Source organism: Eschscholzia californica, unplaced genomic scaffold, assembly GCF_041429995.1.
Source record: "Eschscholzia californica isolate CP2 unplaced genomic scaffold, dmEscCali1.0.p SCAF_4, whole genome shotgun sequence".
Lineage (NCBI taxonomy): Eukaryota > Viridiplantae > Streptophyta > Magnoliopsida > Ranunculales > Papaveraceae > Eschscholzia > Eschscholzia californica.
The window spans coordinates 22,371,552-22,394,718 of NW_028238461.1; the positions used below are offsets into that span (position 1 = coordinate 22,371,552).

Below are 23,167 nucleotides of genomic sequence, written 5' to 3' on the forward strand. Positions count from 1 at the left end.
GCACCAGTCAAAGCCAACTTAACCCTAACACCTCCATCCGTTTATCACAAAATTAAACAAAATCTATCGGACGGACTGAACCAGTTCAAGCCTTGAGAGGACCAAACGGACCAGTTAATCCGGAACTTAAGAGGACCAAACAGATCGGTTGATCCGGGACTTAAGAGGACCAAACGGATCAGCTGATCCGGGACCTAGGAGGACCAACCGGATCAGGTGATCCGGGACTTAGGAGGACCAAACGGATCAGCTGATCCGGGACCTAAGGGGCCAAACGGATCAGCTGATCCGGGGCTTGAAAAACATCCCAATCCTCACTCTTTCTCGTGAATTCGACCATGACCAGCTCCTCTGCTACTTCTCGCAAGGTTTTCTTCATCTTTCTCTCTCTAAAAACCCTTATTCTCATCTTTCTCTCTCTCTCTCTCTACCTTTCTGAATCTTGCTATCGTTCTTCTACATTTACAAAGGGGATATAGAAGGGATGAAGATGAACATAAGAAGGAAGAGGAGAGAAAATTAGTTTATTTTGTGGATGAAATTTGGTGAAGAAGGAAGAAAATAGTGGACCCATTCTTTTCAATTTTGTGTATTTACTAACAGGAATAGAAAGTAAATAAGTAAAAATGATTTTTTTTTTTAACTTACACTATCTAGATGAGCACACATGATTTTTGTTTTGGAAAAAAAAAATGAATTGGTATTCTTTTTATTTTGGAAAAAGAAGATGGAAGAAGCAAATGAAGGTGAATGTCACCCACATTAAAAACCGGTGCTTATAGAGCCATTGACCCGAGTCAATAAAATTTCTGCATGCTAACAGCCTTTTGGCCCGGTGCCTTTAGAAGCACCCTAATAAAATTACCCATATTAGAGGATATAAATAGCCTTTTCAGTTTCATGAAAATAATTCTTGAATAAGAAGTTTTTATCCCTACAAAAAGTTGTCTTTTCCTTTTAAAAGAATGTTACCCTAATCTTTTGACTCAAAGAGAATCGACCATAATTCTCTCTTCTTCAGTTCACCGAGATAAAACCTAAAGAAATTGCAGAAAAAATTCATCCATAATTTTCAGTCTTCACTTGGAGAAAACAAGAAGAACATTGTGCTCAATGGATTATAGTTCTCTTTTTACCATATACTCGTGTTTTTTCCACGATAGATTATTGCACCATGCATGGTTTTGTTATTCTTATTCTTAAAGATAGGATTTCAATCTTTTTCTTAAAAAAAATTCTTCGGATTTTGTCCCATTGTTTCTCTCTCTACAATATTTTTTCTCTAGAAAATTTGCATCAATATTACTTATATATTTTGGAATTTTTTTATATTCTCATAGCATTTTCTTGATTCTAACAACATATTTACGTTTTGTAATTTTCTGACTTACCCAAAAAAATCATTTACGTTTTATAATTTTGAATGAGCGAGTTCCTTTTGCAGTCGGCAACGCCATCAAATTTCTTGTAGCACTTTATTGATTTGCATAAATTGTGGAAATTTTACCAGCATTTTCTGAACTCTGACAAAAATTAATATATTTTACCAACATAACATCGTTACTCTCAAAATGACTTTATCGACAACTGTACAGATTTCCTATCAAGTCTTACATTCCGATTCTTTTACGTTTTTTTTTTAAATTTTATAATTCCATCAATTACAAGCACTTGTTTGAAAACTAATATATTTTACAAAGTTATAGGCGAGATTGTTGTTGTATGTGATTTTGCACGTGGATGAACTTGTGGTCGAAGCTAACTATAAGCCTTTTTCACACGGGATGGTAGCCAAAGATTTAAAATGCCATCGCAAAGAATGAGGGTTGAATTGACTTGGATGTTCCTGGATGAATTGAAGGATAAATGGAAAAAAATCTTGAAGTTATTAGTTCTTGTAATAGATGTAATTGTAATTGATTATGTTTTAATGGGGTTCTCTTAATTAAAATTACTATAAGTTTTAGTACAAATATCGTGAAGGACATTAAAAATGTTGAGAGTTAATGAAAATGCTTGAAGATATTACAAGAATGCTACAAATACCACAACGATGTCGAAAATATTCTTTGGTTACCCAACTAATTTATGTTTGTAAAAATACGATCGATTTTTCAGAGTTTAGAAGATGTTGGTAGAGTTGCCAAAATTTATACAAAAAATCAAATAAATGCTAGAAGAAAATTTATGCAAAATTTTTAACAAAGCATATGATGTTGTTCGAATCAATAAAATGCTATAACAATAATCAAAATGTCAGCAAAATATATATTAGTTTACATGCATATTTTAGATGAAAGCAAGATTGAATTTTTTTTTTCTAAGATATAATTGGTTGTGAAAGTCATAAAAAATGCCTGAAAAAATTTGAAAATTTTGTTAATCTAAACTAAGTAGCTCAATAAACATGTTATGCCTAAGTGTGTTGTTGGAATCAATAAAATGCTAGATAAATAATCAAACTTTTGTTCACTTGCTCAAACAAGTAATAACACATGTTATATATATTTATGTTGTTAAACTCAATAAAATGCTAGAAAATATTAAAAATTGTTTTAACTTAAGCAACTGTTGTATATAAGAATAAAGAAAATTCTAGAAAATAGTTTGAAATGTTGTTATCATAATTCAAAATAATACAGGAGAATCAAGGAAATGCTATAAGAAATGTTAAAAATTTAGGTAACATAATGTAAGTAAGTCAGAAAACATATGATACATTATTATGTTGTTGTTAGGCCGATTCATCACCCAAGTTATTTTAAGAACTTAGAAGTATTTTTTAGTGTAATTATATAATTGTGTTTTCAAAATCAGTAAAATGCTAGAATTTTTTTTAAATTAATGTTATATCTAAGAACGTTGTTAGGATCAATAAGATGCTAGAAAAATAATCAAACTTTTATTCACCTACTCTAACTAATTAATAACATATGACATGCATATTATGGTAATAAAATCAATAAAATGTTAGAAAAGTACTGAAAGTGTCAACAAAATAAATATCAGTTTACATTATGTTTTTTATGACAAGAAGATTGCATCGATGAGAAGTTCAACTTGTTTTCTTACGAAAAAAAAGTGATAAAAATGTTACATTTAAGTATGTTGTTAGAACTAATTAAGAAGATTCGAAATTTAATCAACGTATATATAATTTTCATTATGATTTTCAAGACAAAATAGTTTGTAGAGATTTGGTATGTTGGTTTTGACAACTATAAATTCTGGAAATAAATTTTGAAAATAAATATTGACAATAAGTGTCCACCATAAATATTTTTTCTTAAAAATTTATGGAAAGAATAAATTTCTTAACTCAACCACAAGAAACCTTTGTTTTACTTTAAGTAAAAATATATTTACAAAAGGGCAATAATGAGAGAAAATAACTGACTTGATACATTGGGCCAGGGGTGGGAATTGGGCGGGTTTGGTCGGGCTCGGGTATAATAGAGTCGGACTCGGACGGATCGGGCACTACAATGCCTAGCCCGCTAATAGTTGTCGGGCGGATCGGGTCGGACAGATTCAACTATTTCAGCGCCCATAGCCCGTCCGAGCCCGCCTGCACGAGCGGGCTCCATTGGACTCGTGTCGGACGGGCTCGAGTAATTTTATTTACAAAAGTATTAAAAAAAAGAATTATTAACTTAATTCATTTATAATACTAATAACTTTACAAAATATAATAAATAGAAATTACATAAATAAAAAACATAAACCAAATAATTAATGAAAATATTAATGATTGCATTTTTCCAAACCTAAAGTCCCAAGTTTCCAAACCTTCATCCAACTTTCCAAACCTTCATCTAGCTTGAACAAGCCAAAAAGAAAAAAATTACATGACATTTTTTTCACTTTTCTGAAACAGATCTAACTAAGAATGTTTATAACTTTAAATCATAAAAAACATAGAACCAGTGATTGAAGATGAAGTTCAGAATCCATGGTGAAAGATTGAAGAGGTTACACTTTAGGGCTTCAGAAGGTTTTGTTACCAACCATTAAAGAATAGCAAGCTCGAACTGCTACTATGCAGACAAGATGAAGAGAAAAGGGTTTAGGAGTTTAGAATTTTAGGATTTCGAGAGAGGAGAAGGGAGAGACCGAGAGACTGAGAGATATAATGAGAGAAATTAGGGTTTCTTGTTTAGAGAGGATAAGGGAGAGAATGAGAGAAATTAGGGGTTCTTGTTTAGAGAGGATAAGGGAGAGAATGAGAGAAATTAGGGGTTCTTGTTTACAGTACTCGAAAATAGGTACCTAGCATGAAAAACACATAAAATATTATTTATAGTACTCGAAAAGAACTAATTAGTCTAAGTTTGACTCTCCAAATGTGACATTTTCGTGTCACATCAGTACCTTCTTCTTCTTCACCAATTCTAAAGAGATAAAGATTTTCTTGTGAGAGAAAGAGAAATCTTATCCTCCTTTAAGATTTTCTATGAAGTATAATAGTTTCTAGAAAGAAAACTGACGGACTCAATGTTCTTCGTATAAAAATTACCTGCAAAGCTCTTCTTTGATTTCTCATTAAGTATGTATCGAAAATTGGTGAACTCAGACTTTTTCTTTGTGTCTTGATACACTCTGAGTGTGGTTAGGGCATATAGACAAGGGGTTTAGATAAAATTAACTTCTTAACGTGTTTGGAAAATCTAGATTCACAACCTTCTCCTTTCTTGTGTAATTGATAAAACTTAAATTGTCATGCTTCGTGAATCCGTGATGCTACATCCTTGTAGGTGAGTATTTATTTGTTTAGGTGGTCCTTCGATCATAATTCATCAATACCTCTTTTATGAGAACTTTATTCAAATTATACACCTACATATGTCTAGATAGACTGTGTAACCATAACTGGAGGACGAAAGCAATTGACCTTTCAAGACCTCTAGATGACAAAATGTGGAAGTGGTAGTAGAAAGCATACCAGAAAAATTTAGCATCTCATACATTAAAGAAAGGGTTATTTTCCAAATAGCCCCTAACTTTATGCCCAGCTTCCTGCTAGCCTCATACTTTATCAAAAATACCCAGATGGCCCCCTTTTTCAATTACCGTTATAACACTGTTCACTAGTCATCACCTCTCTCTCCTCCATCTCACTACCTCATCTTCTCGCCACCTCATCTTCTCGCCACCTCATCATCTCGCCACCTCATCATCTTCACCGGCAAAGGTCGTCGACCGGACAATTTTCTGACCTGCAATCTTCAAACATAAAAAATTCCTCTCTCCTCTCTCTCTAAACACTCTGGCGAAGAGGTTTCCTTCGCCTGAGGACTGGTTCACCAGATCGAAGTTGAAGAAGAAGATGGACCAGAAGACAAGACCATTTTTCTAATGAAGTAATCATGCATCTCTTTAAAACTATTATATGTATATGGATCACCAGGAGAATCAATAATAGTGAATTCTTCATCAACAAATGAAGAATCAAATTCAACATTAGGAAATGTTGCAAGGGGAGGAAGTTGACTTTCAGGTCTTTTTATAGGATTAAAGATACTAACCATTGGACTGTTTTCTGGGGTTAGCAACCATTCATGTAAAGATCCTGAAAATCGTTTTCCACTACATTCTAGTAGATCTAAAACATGGTACTTGTTCTCATCGAAGATGATTTTTCGGTTTCATCTTGGATGGAAGGAATCATTAGCCATGGACGTTGAGGAGGAAGATGAATTGGGGATTTTGGTGTATAAGATCTCCATGAAGCACAAACAGTGTTAAATTCACGATTATATAATAATCGTAAATATGATAAAGTCACGATTATATAAGAATCGGATATATAAACATAAATTAAAGACATAATGTTTAACGTGGTTCGGTCGGATACTCAAGACCTACATCCACGTAGAAATACTTTCATTATTAATAATCACCACATACAATTGTATGTGGGGTTGATCGGTTACATAAGTCGATGACTTTGATTCCTAGAACCCTCTCCTATTTATAGATAACTTAGGGTTTAGGGTTTCCTAAATTCTGATTACTAAACTAGGAAATAATATAAATTCTATCTAATATTACCATTAGAGAGTTAAAAGAGATATTATGAATATAAGAAACTAAATCTTCACATATCTTCAATATATCTTCAAGTATCTTCAATATCCTGAATTCTTCTTGATCGTTGGATCTCGTCTTCTCGATCCGTTACGTACATACACGTGTTACACACGTATATTATTTCTGGAACTCATCTTGACCGCCGGATCTATTATTTATGATCCGTCTTATATCATGTATCCTATTACCCCCCCCCCCCCCCCCCGCACCCCCGCAAGTTGGAGCACGTAATTTTTGTAAGTGTCCGACTTGGAGAGAGAAAAAATACTTTTCGATTCTTCGTATTCGTCTTCTTGCAACTCTTAGATTGTGGATGCGTTGGAAGATGATTGAAGGATTAAGTCACAACTAAAAAGTTGGTAATCACAGATTGAACGAATATCAATGACAACGAAATTACATGTATTGTTGTCATGTATAGAAAATGTCAACAAAAATAATGTTAATGTGAATGTCGACAAGAGAATCACTGTCGGGTGAAAATGGTCAAGAGGTGATGACCTAATGAGTAACAAAATGATTTTGTTTTGTTTGAAATCGACAAGAAATCATTGTCGTAATGCCAAAAAATATTGGAGAAGAAATAACCAAAATAATGGTCGACATGAAATTCATTGCCAAAAAAATGCAAGATCACGTATATAATTCCGGAATTAAAAATAGAGATATTATATTCGTTGAAGAGATATTCTATTCGATGAAAAAAATATTCCAAAATGTAATTTGGTAGTAAAGACAAGTCATCATAGACAAAGTATGAGTTGGAAAATGTCACAGGAGAATCTGGAAATAAAGGTCAAAATAGATATATTCTATTCGTGGTAGGAGAAGTCCAAAATATAATTGGAAGAAAGAAAATAATCATAAGAAAAATATCATTATCAAAATTTTATGGGTTGAATTCCGGAATTAAAATCCAAAATAGGAATTCTTTATTCGTTGAAGGGAAAGTCCAAAATTTTGGTAGAGAAATAAAATCGTCATAAACAAAGTATGACTTTGGAAATATCACGGGTATATCCAGAAAGAAAAATATATGACATTAATCTGTTTTACTGTCACAAATAGAAGAGAAAGTGACAGAAAAAATTGTGTCACAACCAGAAAAAGTTGGATATAGGTGACATTAGAAGTCTGTCACAAAAGAAATTTACGACAGTTGAACTGTGGCTTGAAAAATCTATCACTAATACATAATCTATTAAGTGTCGCAAATAGAAGAGAAAGGTGACAGAAAAGTTGCGTCACTGATGCGAAAAGTGAGATATAAGTGACAGCCAAAGTCTGTCACAAAAGAAATTTTCGACAGAAGGGAACCGTAGCAATTTACTGTCATGAAACCATAGATGAGAAACTGTCGCAAATAATGAATTTGGGGGAAATTTAGAAACTTTTGAATTAGGGTTTTCCAAAATTGGGAGATTTGTCAAAATTTGGATTTCCCAAATCAAAAGTTGATTGAAATTTAAACAATAGAAATCACATCTAATGTGTATGAGGCCTCTAATCCATGATTGGTATAATCCATATCAACCAAACTCGGGCAAGAATCAACCGGTGGTGATCTGGAGCTAGAGAGAGAAAGGGTCGTTCGTCGGCTAAAAAAACCGGGAAGAAGAAGTCGCATTTGCACCAAATCGAAAAAGAAATTGTTGGTGGTTGGCCAAATCGATGGAAGCAATCGATTGACAATGGAAATCTTATATCCAAATCGATGGAAGCAATCGTGGGAGAGAAAAGGTTGCTGCTCGTGTCAAAGTGTTATGACTGAGTCAATGATGATGTCAGCATGGGTAATAAAACACGGGTCAAAGTCCGCTGACTAAGTCAGCGAAGTCAAACATGGCCATAAGGGTCTGTTTGATTGCGTGTTTGTGAAAACCGGGTTTTCTTTATTCCGGAACGGGAAATCTGGTTAGTTGAAATTGAACCAGATCCGTGATTTTGGTTCCGGAAATTTCTATTTTTAATTTCAGACCTATTTTAGGTCTAAAAAATTGAAAAAAAATCCGAAAAAATTGAAAATAAATGTAGAATCATACCTTTGTTGGAGAGGAAGTATGTCTTCGATAAACTTTAATAATCCCATAAAATCATCGATAATTTTAGATCTCCTATTCCTGGATTAAAAAATTCTTCTACTTTTACTTGATTTTCCCGTCACAATAACAAGACTAATCTTGGAAAACAAATTGTATACACGATTGAAAAATAATATAATCACAACTAAAAGAAAAGTTGGAAATTTGCGGAAGCATAAATCAGGATCAATTAACCTGCTCATGATACCATGTTAAATTCACGATTATATAATAACCGAAGATATGATAAAGTCATGATTATATAAGAATCAGATATATAAACATAAATGAAAGACACAATATTTAACGTGGTTCGGTCGGATACTCAAGACCTACATCCATGGAGAAATACTTTCATTATTAATAATCACCACATACAATTGTATGTGGGGTTGATCGGTTACGTACCTCGATCAGTTTGATTCCTAGAACCCTCTCTTAGTTATAGATAACTTAGGGTTTAGGGTTTCCTAGATTCTGATTACTAAACTAGGAAACAATATAAATTCTATCTAATATTACCATTAGATAGTTACAAGAGATATTATGAATATAAGAAACTAAATCTTAACATATCTTCAATATATCTTCAATATTCTGAATTCTTCTTGATCGTCGGATCTCGTCTTCTCGATCCGTTACGTACATACACGTGTTACACACGTATATTATTTCTGGAACTCATCTTTATCGCCGGATCTATTATTTACGATCCGTCTTATATCATGTATCCTATTAAGCAGCTCTAAACGTAACATAATCGGTGTATTCTCCTAAGCAATTGGCTATGGTTTCCACTAAATCTGGATGAAGGCAAGACCATGATCTTGATACCATTGGAAATTTGGAAGAAGGTGAAACCAAAAATGGGGGTTGAATTAACAAGGGAATGAAGTTTTTGTTGATAAGAATTTCTCTTTCTCTAACCCTAATTGAACTCTTAACCCTAATTCCCAAATCTAATGAATCATATGATTTTTTACTTTGATATGTTTAGAGAGGGAGAGAGGAAAGGTAAAAAAATTATAATTAGAGAAAGGGAGGGGAGAGGAATATATATATATATATATATATATATATTTCTTTTGGGTTTGAAGGTCGCTGACTAGAAAATTGATCGGTCAACGACCATCGCCGTGAAGATGATGAGGTATCGAGAAGATGAAGTGGCAGAGAGAGGTGATGAGATGGAGGAGAGAGAGGTGATGACTAGGTAACGGTAACTGAAAAAATGGGTCATTTAGGTATTGTATAAAGTATGGAGTTAGGCAGAAAGCTGGTCACAAAATTGGAGGTTATTTAGGAAATAAACATTAAAGAAACAAAGTGCATATTATAACCATCTTTTCTTGGATGTCTTGATGTTTTATTTAAATTTTTCAACATTGTACCTCATCAATACCCCCAAGAATATTATCATCATTTTCGAATTTCTGTATTTGATTTCTAAATAAATACAATTAGATAAGATATGAGATTCCCAACAACACTGGCAACAATTTTTAAACCTAAAGCGAAATCTGAAAGGAAGAAATTGGATCACCTTTAGATCAAGTAAATCCGTGTTGGTCACTTTCTTTGTTCTTTTATCTCTGTTTCTGAAGGAAAATCTGACAGGATAATTTCTCTTTCTCTCACTAGAAAAATCCTTTTTCTCTAGAATTGGTGAAGAAGAAGGTACCATTATTTTGTAATTCTTTCTCTAGAATTTGTTTTGTTCTGGGCACATAAGACCTGGATCAACAATTGCCCTAACGCGATTTTTATCACAATATCAAATCCAAAATCTCTTTTTTCTCTATCTCTCTTATTCCCCATTTAAAAGAATAAAGAATACAATAAATGGTGGTCGGCTACCAACGCCCACTTTTCAATTTTGGAGAAGAAGGAAAGATAAATGAGAAGAAGAAGGGCAATTATGGAAACAAGAAACCTAACAATTAAAGTTAACTAATAGTGTTAGAAAAAATGGGTCAGTTTTAAATTTACGAAAAACAGAAAGCCAAAAAAGAAACTGATAAAAAAAATAGGGGGCCAAAGAAAATAACTTCATAAAAAAAAACACTCATAAGGGGCGGTTTTACAATTTCCCAAAGAGCGTACAACTGTCTTTCTTTATGCTCATCACAATCCCAATCCAGCCTAACCCTAACTATTAGGAAGGGGGTTTCATAATCATATTTAAGAAACTATTCCGTTTTGTGATAGAAATAGAACAACCTAGGATGCCTCTTTAACCCTATAAATAATCATCTATCTCTCCAAGCTAAGAAAAATTGGTGTATGATGGGTGATAATAGGAGGAAAGTTTTATGCAGCAAACTTGATTTACCAGATGAGATCTGGTTAAAAATATTTAGGCAACATCTTGAAACGTATTCTCTCTTCCATTCAGTTTTCAATTACAGGTGTGTCTCAAAGTCATGGCTTTCTCTTCTTTCAAACCCTTGTCTTACAAAAGATTTACATCTTCCTCTTCATCCACAGTTAAAATTGGTGTTTGTTTATTACTTTTCTCTGTTCATGAACAGACCCAGATACGATTTTAAGTTAATTACTTATCCAGGTGGTGATCAAAATAAATATACATCTTTTTATATTCCCAGAGATATCTTATTTATGGTGTGTTTAGCTTCAAGTAATGGTTTGATTCTAGGTCATGACGACCTCTACCATGTCTTTAACCCACAAACTGGTGAATCAGTCACCCTTCCTGTGCCATCACTTAAGTTTTCCCTTCCTCATTGGTCAGTAGTAAACCCACAAGACTATAGTCTTTCTTATGCTTTCACCACTTCATGTTCTTGTTCTTCTTCTTCTTCTTCTTTAGTTACTACTACTTGTACCACCAAGTACACTGTTGTTCTTATACCCAATCATAAGAAGTCAACTACTAATACTCATGAGATTGACATCTTCTCATCTGATGTGGGTAAATGGAAAACCTATCAACTTTCATGCCAAAAACAATCTAATCTTCAAACCTTCATGTTACCTTCTAGTAGAGTTGTTGCTCTTAATGGAACTTTATACTGGATTGAATCCAAAGGCGAGAGAATCGTAATGTTAGATCTCAACAACAAAAACAACAACAACAACAACAACAACAACAACGACAATGTCGATCGAATTGAATGCCAAGTAATTGATTTGCCGATTATTAGTGTGGGTACTACTAGTTCTAAATTTACTTACCATCTTGGGAAGTCGGAAGGGTTTATTTGTTATGGCATAATAGGCGAAGAAGGACTGCTGAATGTTTGGAAGCTGCAGTGGGGAGAAGAGAACAAGTCCGACAGTGGAAGAGGATGTACTACTTGGTGTTTGATACACAAGGATATCGAATTACAAGTTAATAAGCCCTCTATGCGATTAAGTTTCAGTCCCGTTGATCTAGATGTTGTGATTTTGGAATGTTGTGGTAGCATTCACACATACAATATCCGAAGCAGAAATCCTATATCGTTTTCCTATCCTCCTCCCCATTCTTCAGAATGGTTTAAAAGGATTAAAATATCCCTAACCGAAACGCCTGAATTGTTTTTCTATGCTCCACGACCGACAGAAGTTCCACCACCTACTTGGCTTGAACCTGTTCTTTATAGCTGAACTGTTCTTCTATGCTCCAACACTGGCAAAAGTTCCATCACCCACTTGGCCCATACTTGTTCTTTATATATAAGGCATTTGTAATGGGTGGAGAAGGAACCCTTCTGTAGTGGACATAGAGGAAATACAATCTTATTTGTATGAGGATCCGACTTCAATTTTAAGGGGCGTCAAAATTAAGAAGGGTAATTTAGAGATACCCCCTCAGCGCTAATGCGTAATTAGCGATACCCCCTTTTTTAATGTCCAATTAGAGATGCCCCCTATTTCTAACAATTTCCGTCTTCCTGCCGTCTTCTCTCACTCGTGTGGGTCACGTGTACGAAAATTCAAATAGAATTGACAAAAATACCACCCTTGGCGAGTTTGCTAACCCAAATTACCGCCAAACTTCTTTTTCTTTTCCTAGTTGTCCCCAGATTCTTTTTCACTTCTTAGTTTTTTTTCTTCCTTTTTTTCTTTGAGTAATTTCCTTTCCCAATTTTTTTTGTAGTTAGTTTATTTCTTCCTTTTTTTTTTCTTCGAATAATTTCCATTCCCAGCTTTTTTTTTGTTGAAAGAATTTCCTTTCCCAGTTGATATGCCCATTATACAAATTTGAACTTAAACTAGTTATTTGTTCCTGTAAGTTTGTTTTTGGGATTAAATATGAGTACTCAAACCTTTATGAAAGAAAACATAAACAAACTCTAACCAACAAATATCAAAATATACTTTAACAAAATAAGCATAATTCATGTAATTTCACTTTTGAGTTCAACACAAGTATATGTCTAAGAAAACACTCAAATATTTGAAAGTTCATCATTCACATGTAACAGTCACAAACCTTGTCGTTCCTTTCACAAAAAAAGTATAGCCTATCCAAAATCTTCAAAATAGTATAGCATTTCCATAAGACTTCAACAAAACGTATAGCCTGTCCAAAAAACTTCACAAAAGTGGTTTGTGTCCGAAAACCTATGAAATTAGCAAAGTTGTTGTTGAAAACACTTCACCAAAAATATCTTCACAAAAAAGAATATTCACTTCATTTGGTTTGACTGCTAGAAGCCTTACTAGAGCTAGTACTTGTTCCCCCTGTTGCTTTCCATGGTGGCCTGTGAATATGAAAAGGCTTACTTGCTGGAGTAATCAAGATTGGCCTCTCTAAACGAGCTGGAGCTGGGGATGTGTGAGGTGGTGGTGGAGGACAAAATGTTGTTTTTCTTGCTCTTTTCTTAAGAGGTTCGGCATGTGCTCCTCTGCAAGTCCTAGAGTTATGACCAACTCTATTGCACTTTACGCACCTCCTAAGCTGACTCGAACTAGGTGCTTCATCTGCATCTCTTCTCCGACTTATCTTAGGCCTACCTGGCCTTCTTCGCACTCTTGGTGGTTCAACTTGATAATGTGGCTGCAATGATGAACAAACAAGTCTCAGAAACACATAATGATATTGAAGTCATGAACTAGTTTAGGTGGTATTACCTCCCCGCAATCTGACATTGGAATCATAGGCTTGACATGACCAGCATATGTCCTCCTATAAAATCTAACAGAGTGATACTCGCTGCAATAACTGAGATATATAACAAACAATCAAATAATGAAAATGATACATTAAAACGTCAAATTAAATGAAAGTGATAAACAAAATTATTTACTCTATCCAATTCTTCCTCATTGGAGCTAATACAGTAACAGCGTGAACACATGGGATTCCTGAAATATCCCAAATTCCACATGTGCATGACTTCAAATTCAGATCTACTCTCCAGGAATTCGTTCCTCCAACTTGATTCACATGGTAAAGATGATTAGATGCACCGGCCACTGTGAATTTATTAACATCTTTTCTCATTTTATTAATTAACTTGTTTACCCGAGGTACCAAACCATGCTCGTCCCATTTCTCTGCTGTTTTTCGTCTCTTATGCATCAAACTCATTAACATGAGGTGATATTCTATAATGGAAGACACTAAAGGTTGTGGTCTTAAATCTAGGATCCATGAGTTAAAGCTTTCAGTAGCATTGTTAGTAAGATGCTCACATTTTGATCCTGTGTCAAAGTAAGATCTGCACCAATTCTTCACATCATTTTTTGCTAGCCATTCATGTGCTATCGGGAACCCTTTTTTTAGTTCTTCCATCCACTTCTTATGATCAGCTATCTTATAGGCCTTGGCTGCACCCCAAGCTAAGTGTTCCAAATGCTCACCCTTGTGTAGCCTCTTGAAATTCTTATACATATGTCGAAAGCAAAACCTATGAGGACTATTTGGGAACAAGTTCGCAACTGCCTCAACGAGTCCTTTTTGTCTATCAGAAATAAAGGTCAATAATCCAGCATGGTCACATAAGCGTGTACTTAGTATTCCTAAGAACCTGCTCCAATTTTGATAGTTCTCGGACTGGCATACATAAATAGCCAAAGGAAAAAGGCCATTATTTGCATCTAAGGCAACAGCAGATAACATAACACCACCATATTTACCTTTCAAAAAGCAACCATCTAGTCCAATAATTGGCCTACATCCATCAACAAAGCCTTTCAGGAATGACTTGAAAGCTATGCATAGACTAGTAAAGGACAAATCTGTATCATCTCTAGAACAACTAGCAATAGATCCAGGATTGACTCTCATACTCTTCTACCACAGGCAACTCATCGATGTATAGTTGTTCACCATCAGTATTAGGCATTTCATCTAATTCCTCTTCAACCAAATAGTCTGTCTCGCCAATGTTCTGAAAGTAAGGTAAAAAACCAGAAAATTCATCTTCATTTAGTGTTTGTTGTGTATAATGTGGTGCATGTGACCCAGTGATTTCAATCTCATCCGATGGTACCATAAATATTGGAATGTACGCAGTTGATTTACTGTCCAGAAATATATGTATGACCCCGCAACTATCATTGTCGCATTCTCTCCACCAAACTAAAAGATCGCTCTCTTTGCTTATAGTCTCTACGGTACCATTTCTCAACCAAGTATATACTTTAGTTGATCTTTTTAAACTATGGTCTGCCTTATCCAACCCGTCATTTAAGTCACGCAAACATAGTAAGTCGCCATCCAAGTCACTAATAATATAACACTTTTTTCCAGTATAGTGTTCCAATGTCTCCAACTTTAGCTTTTGAAGACCAATAACCATCATAGTGAATAATAACATCTTTCACCTCTGAAGAGACAGGTCTTGATACAAAAATTAGGAATAAATTAGTCTCAGTCACATATAATCGCATGAAAACTAAAACGAACCAATATACTGAAAGCATAAACAAAAGAACTCAAGCAATATATTAATTTCTTTCCAAAAATTAAACCCATAAAGGTGTACCTAAATAAAATACTAATTTGTTTGTGTGAATCAAGAAAAGTTCATGTGAAGTTGAAATAAAATACTAATTTTTTAGACCTAGAGTTCAGTTTTGTCTATAATAATAAAAAGAAGACATTCTTTAACCTAGTTCGAAGAAGTAAAGAAATGCACTAACCTTGATGTGTTAGAAGATTCAACCATTGGAGCAATAAACAAAGGAGAATTGAAACCCTAAAATCCTAGATTCAAATCGAGAAATTCCCAACGACTTGCATCAACATATCCCCTAAACCTTTCCTAATCTGACTAATGAGTCGTTTCAAAACTAAACCTAATAACCTAAGAAAGATAAGAACATGGGAAGGTCTAAAAGCGGTCAGTATTAATGCGGTAGGCACCCAATATACACAGGCCCCATTGGATATTTGCCAAGGGCATCTTTGTCAATATCGGTTGAATTTCATACACGTGAACCACACGTGTGAGAGAAGACGGCAGGAAGACGGAAACTGTTAGAAATAAGGGGTATCCCTAATTGGACATTAAAAAAGGGGGTATCGCTAATTACGCATTAGCGCTGAGGGGGTATCACTAAATCACCCAATTAAGAACAAATCATCTCCATGAGGATCATTTGGAGAAGTATAGTTGCTGGCTGCAATCCTGTTATAAATGAATGAATTAGTGTTTTTTTTCCTTTCTTCAAGTTTTTTAATTACTCTACTATGGTATTCGAGCCACTCACAATATAGAGTTTTTTTTTTCACAGTTCTCTTTGCAATTTTTTTTCCTTTCTTCAAGCTTTTTAATTTTTAATGGAGGCTCCTAGGATAACATCATTGTCAATCAATACAATGGGTAATGTTATACCTATTAAGCTACAATCTGACAATTATCTAGCATGGAAGAGTCTATTCTTACCAGTGCTTAAGAAATTCAGAGTATATGATCTCATTGATGGATCTAGGTTATGTCCACCTCAATTTATTAATGACGAAAATAGACAAACCAACATTATCAATCAAGAGTATATTAAATGGGTTGAGGAGGACCAGACCTTACTCATATGGTTGAATTCTACTCACCCTGATTCGGTGATTCCATATGTCGTTGGAACATCATCTTCTCGGGAACTTTGGTTAAATCTCGAAGAAAATTTTGCAGCAGCTTCTACTACCCATGTTCTCCAATTACAAGATAGATTAAGAGAATGTAAAAAGGGGGCGTCTACAATGGTAGAATTTTTATCCAATATAAAAAAGATCACAGATAGTCTTGCAGCAGCCGGTAGCCCGATATCCAAAAATGAGGTGATCGTTAGTATTCTAAGAGGACTGCCATCTGAGTTCGATTCATTCGGGACTTCCATTCGAATTCGAAGTCCGCCTGTCTCTGTTGCCGAACTACATAATCTACTTATTAGTGAAGATATCACTGTTTGTAAAAAAATTAAACCAGCAGTTAATACCTCCATTCACTCTCAAGCCTTTTTAGCTTCTAATTTTAATAACAGATATAGATCTCAGTTTCAACAACAATCCAACTATCAAAATAAGAATCGTAATTATCATAATAAAGGAAGGGGCAATACCACACCTAATTTCAGCAACAACAATTCTCTCTCTCAAAAATCCAATGGAAATTTTCAATTTAATTCTGATAAACCTGTTTGTCAGATCTGTCATCGAGTGGGACATTTGGCTACCGAATGCTATCATCGAATGAATTTTTCTATCAAGGGCGTGCTCCACCAAATAATTTGGCTGCCATGTTAGCTTCGGCCAATATTCTCGGATCTAATCCTTGGTTTGCCGATACAGGGGCTTCCAATCATGTTACACCAGATCTCTCCAATATTGCATCTAGTTCCAATTACATTGGGTCTGAAAAAATATCAGCAGCCAATGGTGAAGGTATGCCCATACATCATATTGGTAATACTTCCTTTATCCAGAATAACAAAAAATTCCTTCTTAAAAATATTTTACATGTTCCTAAGGCCTCTCATAATCTATTATCAGTTCAAAAATTTACTTCTGATGATTGTTGTTCCTTGACTTTTAATCCTTTTGGTTTTGTTGTTAAGGATCTGCTCTCGGACCAGATGCTCTTCCGCGGGCACTCTGAGGGTGGTCTTTATCCTCTACATTTTGGTTCTTCTTCATCAATTCAACCTACCTTTTCAGCATTTTCAGTGTCTTCTCCTACTACTCTTACCTGGCACATACGGCTTGGTCATCCTTCGTTCCAGACAATTCAGAAACTCAAGCATTTACTTCCTCAAGCTTCTACTTTTCAACCGATTTTTTGCAAAGAATGTCATCTTGGACGTTGCAAGAAACTTCCTTTTTATCCTTCCAATAATTGTACCTCTGTACTCTTAGAAATTTTGCATATTGATCTCTGGGGACCTGCAGTTGTACCATCAAATAGTGGTTACAAATACTATGTAAACATTATTGATGATTATTCAAAATTTTGTTGGGTTTTACCTTTGTCTCTCAAATCTGATTTTCGACATATTTTCTCAAATTTCAAAAACAAAATAGAAAATCTGTTAGGCCATTCAATCAAAATTGTTCGTACAGATGGAGGGGGAATTTTTGCACAAAGAATTTGCAAAACTATTGTCTGACTCGGGAATTACTCACCATTTTACCTGTCCACATACCCCGGAACAAAATGGGGCCGCTGAATCAAAGCACCGTCATCTTCTTGACATCACTCGAACTTTTTTGATTCAGGCTCAACTTCCTTCAGAATATTGGTTAGAAGCACTTCTTACTGCTAATCACATCATTAACCTCCTTCCAACTCATTCCATAAATTTTTTAAGTCCTTGGGAAGCTCTCTTTAAATCTAAACCAGACTATACTTCCCTAAGAACATTTGGTTGTTCTTGCTTTCCTTGGCTTCGTCCTTACTCCACTTCTAAACTCTCTCCTCGCAGTCTTGAATGTGTCTTCTTGGGATATAGTAGTTCTCATAAGGGATTTCGTTGTCTTCATCCTCAAAGTGGGCGTGTTTACATTTCACGCCATGTAGTTTTTAATGAAGATCACTTTCCCTTCTCCTCTCTGATTTCTTCTTCATCAGGTGCACCTGTAATTTCTCAAAATCCTTTATTTTATCTCTCCTATCCAAGATATGCAACAGAATCTTCTCAAAGTTCAACATCTCCTACAGATTCGCCAACCCATGTTCAGTTGTCTCCATCTATTGAGACTGCCCAACCTGTCCCATTGCCCCTCAATAATGACCTAATGGTCAATTCTTCTATTCCCTCACTAAATCATAATGATCAGTCAATCTCATCATCTTCTCAAACTCCCTCCAATCCATTTGTTAGTTCAGCCACCCCTTCCAATTCAACATACATCACACCTATATCTACTCCACCACCCACCTTACCTCCTGTAATGCCAACTCCAACTATTAAGTCCCACTGCTCCTTCTCTAATTAATTCTCACTCCATGATTACAAGGAGTAAGGCTGGTATTTTTAAACCAAAAGTTATTTTGTCTACAAAATACCCAATCCCTTCTGCTCTGCTACTTGTTTCTATCCCTCCAACTCCTTCTTTTACTCAGGCGGCAAAGGATTCAAAATGGGTGTCAGCTATGAATTTGGAATTTCAAGCCCTTCAAAAGGCTGGTACATGGTCTCTTGTTCCTCCCGATCCCTCTCAAAATGTGATCGGTTGTAAATGGGTTTTTAAAGTTAAACAAAACTCAGATGGTAGTATAGAACGGTATAAGTCACGTGATGAGACATGAAAATGTCCCAACTAAATCTCTTAACACGGGTTAGTTAGTCCAAATCGAGTGGTTACTCTGATGATTTGTATGATTTTCTTTCTCAGGTGTCTTTTGCGGAATTGAGCATGAAAACTGGTTAAAATCGGAGAGAAAGACACACTTGAGGACATTTTGGTAATTTGGAGATGATGGTGTTCTGGAAACTTTAGTGCTCGGATGGAAAGTAGAGTTCAAAATAAACCCGTAGGCGAAAACAGAAGTTGAATCGGAGTCCGGACGGAAGAGTTTGACCAGGTCAAAGTGTGGGACCGGGTTTGAATATTTAGAGACACGTGGCACCTATCGGAGCGTTAATATGCAAATTTTGGTACGTCGGTGGGCACCAGAAAGATATTTTCGGGATTTTTCATAGGTGCTGATCCCATGTAATGAGCCCCTTGATACTACGATGCTCCGTCCGTGCGCAACTAGATCCGACGACTCGATTTATTATGAAAACACCAGGCATCATCCAAGGAGCGTGTTGCATCTAATCTCTATGATCCAAAATACACTCAATTATTATTCTTTGGATGGCTTCCAGCAAGCATCACACGGTGGGCCTATATTTCCCTTTATTTTCACTTTTGCTGTTTTGGAAACAACAAACCACGTCATAGCTGCCATCAAGGGATTGATCCCATCCCACACTATTTCTCTCTTTCAATATTTGGTTACTCCTATTTTTAGAAAGAGATGAGACTAAATCAGTGGTCCACCATTTCCTTCTCTATAAAAACAGTAGAGAGAGAAACCGATATTTAGAGAAGGGAGAGAAAATATATTTCTTTCTCTTTTAACCAGAGAATGAAGAGGGTGATTAAAGAGATGATTGGGTTATTATAAACAAAGAGAGGAGTGAAGATATTGGACAGAGAAAGATTTTCAGAATTATGTTAGCTGGACATATCCATTGGAAATCGAAGGAAGAGATGATTCGGCTGTGATATTATTGAAAGAGATGTTACTTTCTCTTAGAAAATAGAAGAAATCAAAGAGATTGGAGAATATATTCCGAGAAGAAGGAAAGAAGATGAAAGATATTCTGGAGAGAGAGAGAGAGAGATGGATTGAGTTTGGATTCATCTCTCCACGGCTAAAACATAACAGAGAAAGAATTTTAGAGAGAGAAACCGAGAGCTAGAGAACAGGAGAGAAAACAGAGAGAGAGGTTAGAGAGAGAGAGACCGAGCTCATCATCATCATCATCATCTTCTATCCTTCTTCTTCTCATACTGTAATTTATCCTTTTAGTGAGAGAAAGAAAAGATTAACAGTGAGAGAGAGAGAGATTTGTGGTGAGGAAAAGAGAAAGAGAGATTACAGAAGCTCGGTTTTATAAAAGAAATTATTATCTTCATCTTGTTTTATTTATTTTCTTTCTTTTATTCTTCTTCTTAGTGAGAAAGGGAAGATTAACAGAGAGTTAAGAGAGAAAGAGATTAAGAAAAAAAAGGGAAACAGAAAGTGTAGAGAGAGAAAGAGAATTGGAGAAGGTGAGAAAACAGGTGAGAAAATAATTTTCTCACGAGGAAAATACTTCCGGGAAGACGAGAAAATCGTTTTCCCAGAGGGCGCGTTTGGCAGAACAGTGGAAAGTCAGCAGGAAATTATTTCCAGCAAAGAAAAAGTTTGTTTTCTCTTCTCTCTCTTTATTTTATTTTCCGATTTCTTTTATATAATGTCCATGAGTAACTAATTTTTCTATCTAGGGTTTTAGATGAAGTTTCAATAATTATTCTAATGATTAATTTATTACAGTTTTTATTATTTTAACGATAATATCTTCCGGGTTTTTAGACCATCCATGGACTGAAAACATGAGTTATACAAAGAACAATCGAATTAGACCAAATTAATTTGTCCTTAGAATTGTTAGGAAAACGGATTCGAAAACCCTAGGTTCCCTTTATCTGAATATCACTTTAGAATTATTTAAATTTTAATTGTTATTTATCTTATTAAAGAAAAAATATTATCAATCAAACCATTTCTTGAAAACCTAATAGTTTTAAGATTAGAATTGAAATTCGGCTTAGTCTCTGAGGAACGAACCGGTCTTACCGGAAATTATTACAACTTGACACCCGTGCACTTGCGGGTGTAGACCTATTTAGGGTAACCTTTCTAGGCCCATCATCACGATTGGTAGCAAAGGGATTTTCCCAACAAGAAGGCGTTAATTACTCAGAGACTTTTAGTCCTGTTGCTAAATCGACTACTATTCGGGTTCTTCTCACGTTGGCTGTAACTTTTAATTGGTCTATTCGACAACTAGATGTGCAAAACGCATTTCTTCATGGTACTCTTCATGAAACGGTATTTATGCAACAACCTTTGGGCTTTAAAGATGTTAATTTTCCTAATCATGTATGCAGACTGCACAAATCCATTTATGGTCTTAAACAAGCTCCTCGGGCTTGGTAAGAGAGTCTTGGTGATGCTCTCATGACACTTGGTTTTAGCAAATCTCTATCAGACTCATCTCTCTTTATTTACTCTAACAATGGAGTTTTATTGTACATCCTAGTCTATGTAGATGATATTATTGTGACTGGAAATTCTATTGTCGCTTGCCAATCTTTAATTTAACAGCTTGGCCTTTCTTTTGCAATGAAAGATTTGGGTGATCTCCATTATTTTTTTGGTTTGGAGGTCAAGAGAGATCAATCAGGTATTTTCCTCAACCAATCTAAATATGCTTTAGATCTCTTGACTAAAGCTAACACGGATGGTGCTAAACCATGTTCCACTCCGATGGCTCCTAGTACGAAACTCACTCCTCATGAGGGGGTGCCTCTAGAGAATCCTACATCCTACCGAAGTCTTGTTGGGGCTCTCCAATATCTCACTTGGACTCGGCCTGATATAAGTTATGTTGTGAGTCAAGTATGCCTTTTTATGCACCAGCCTACAACGACTCATCTTATCGCTGTTAAAAGGATATTGCGTTATATTAAGGGCACTATAGGTTTCGGTCTCATTATCTCTAAGTCCTCTAATCTTTTCCTTCATGAGTATGCCGATGCGGATTGGGCCGGATCTCCCACTGACAGTCGTTCGACAAGTGGTTCTATTATTTTTCTTGGTGATACTCCGATTTCATGGTCCGCCAAGAAACAACCTACAGTCTCCCGATCATCTACAGAAGCGGAATATCGATCACTAGCTCATTGTGTAGCTGAAGTTGTATGGATCTGCTCTCTTCTTCGCGATTTCGAGTATTTTTTGCCACAGTCACCCCGTCTATGGTGTGATAATGTCTCTGCACTCTCTCTTGCTTCAAACCCGGTTTTTCACTCGAAGATCAAACATCTTGCTTTAGACTTCCACTTTATTCGGGAATTGGTTGCTTCTAAGTTGCTTACATTGAACTACATCTCTTCATCTCAACAAACAGCAGACTGCTTTACCAAAAGTCTCCCATCACCTCGCTTCATCGCTCTTCGAAACAAGCTCAAGGTGCTCCCTAACCCCTTCATCTTGAGGGGGGGGGGGGGGGGGGGTAATAGCATAGGAGTAGGTTAATAATATATATTTTATATATTGTAGCAATATTTTCTGTGTATATCCTAATCTTTACACAATCTTTCCATATGTAAATCCTAATCACATTGCCTATATAAAGGCATTGTTTCCATTCAATAATACAATGAGAATTACTCTACTAGTATGAATCCCTTTGTAATGAATAGGTTGTGAATATTAAAAAAAAAAGTTAACTCTATTTGGCCCCCTACTTTGTGACCAGCTTCTTTTATGGCCCCCTATTTTTCATAAATTCAAATATGACCCCCTATTTTAGTGTAAATGTCATAAATACCCTTCCTATATATAAATTTTTTTCAAAATAAAATTAGTTATAATATAGAAATTCCACCTCAAATCTCTCTCCACCTCACATCCTTCTCCACCTCACCTATCTCTCTCTCCACCTCACCTCTCTCTTCAACCCACCTCTCTCTCTATCCCCAACTCACCTCTCCCTCTCTCCAACTCACTTTCTCTTCCTAAAATTTTTCCTGTCGGCGACCTAAATATAAAAAAAACTCTCATCTCTCTCTCTCTCTCTAAACACTCCGGCTAAGGGGTTTCCCTTCGCCGGAGTCGGTCTGTTCAAGAACAGACCAGATCAAGTCTGTTCACGAACAGGAAATGAAGGCCACAAATGCCTCTAAAAGGATTTAAGTAAATTAAGCTATATAGGCTCACACTATCTTTATAAACCCAGGCTACAATCATTCTTGATTGGTGCATTGGTTTGCACCAAGTAAATTG

The 23,167-nt window shown here is 35.5% G+C and overlaps 2 protein-coding genes across 2 annotated transcripts; one reads left to right on the top strand and one right to left on the bottom strand.

Moving 5' to 3' along the window:
* Nucleotides 1-10,242: 10,242 nt before the first annotated feature.
* Nucleotides 10,243-15,854, top strand: LOC147543683 (uncharacterized). The gene is made up of 2 exons (XM_086637298.1): nt 10,243-11,965; nt 15,701-15,854. The coding sequence occupies exon 1, from the start codon at nt 10,455-10,457 to the stop codon at nt 11,778-11,780; it is 1,326 nt and encodes a 441-aa protein (XP_086493424.1). The 5' UTR covers nt 10,243-10,454; the 3' UTR covers nt 11,781-11,965; nt 15,701-15,854.
* On the bottom strand, nt 12,495-17,726 carry LOC147543684 (uncharacterized). Its single transcript, XM_086637297.1, has 4 exons — nt 16,226-17,726; nt 13,427-14,312; nt 13,251-13,341; nt 12,495-13,176 (listed from the first exon to the last, which is right to left on the bottom strand). Exons 1-4 carry the CDS (start codon nt 16,563-16,565, stop codon nt 12,811-12,813), a joined length of 1,683 nt encoding a protein of 560 aa, XP_086493423.1. The 5' UTR covers nt 16,566-17,726; the 3' UTR covers nt 12,495-12,810.
* Nucleotides 17,727-23,167: the final 5,441 nt, after the last annotated feature.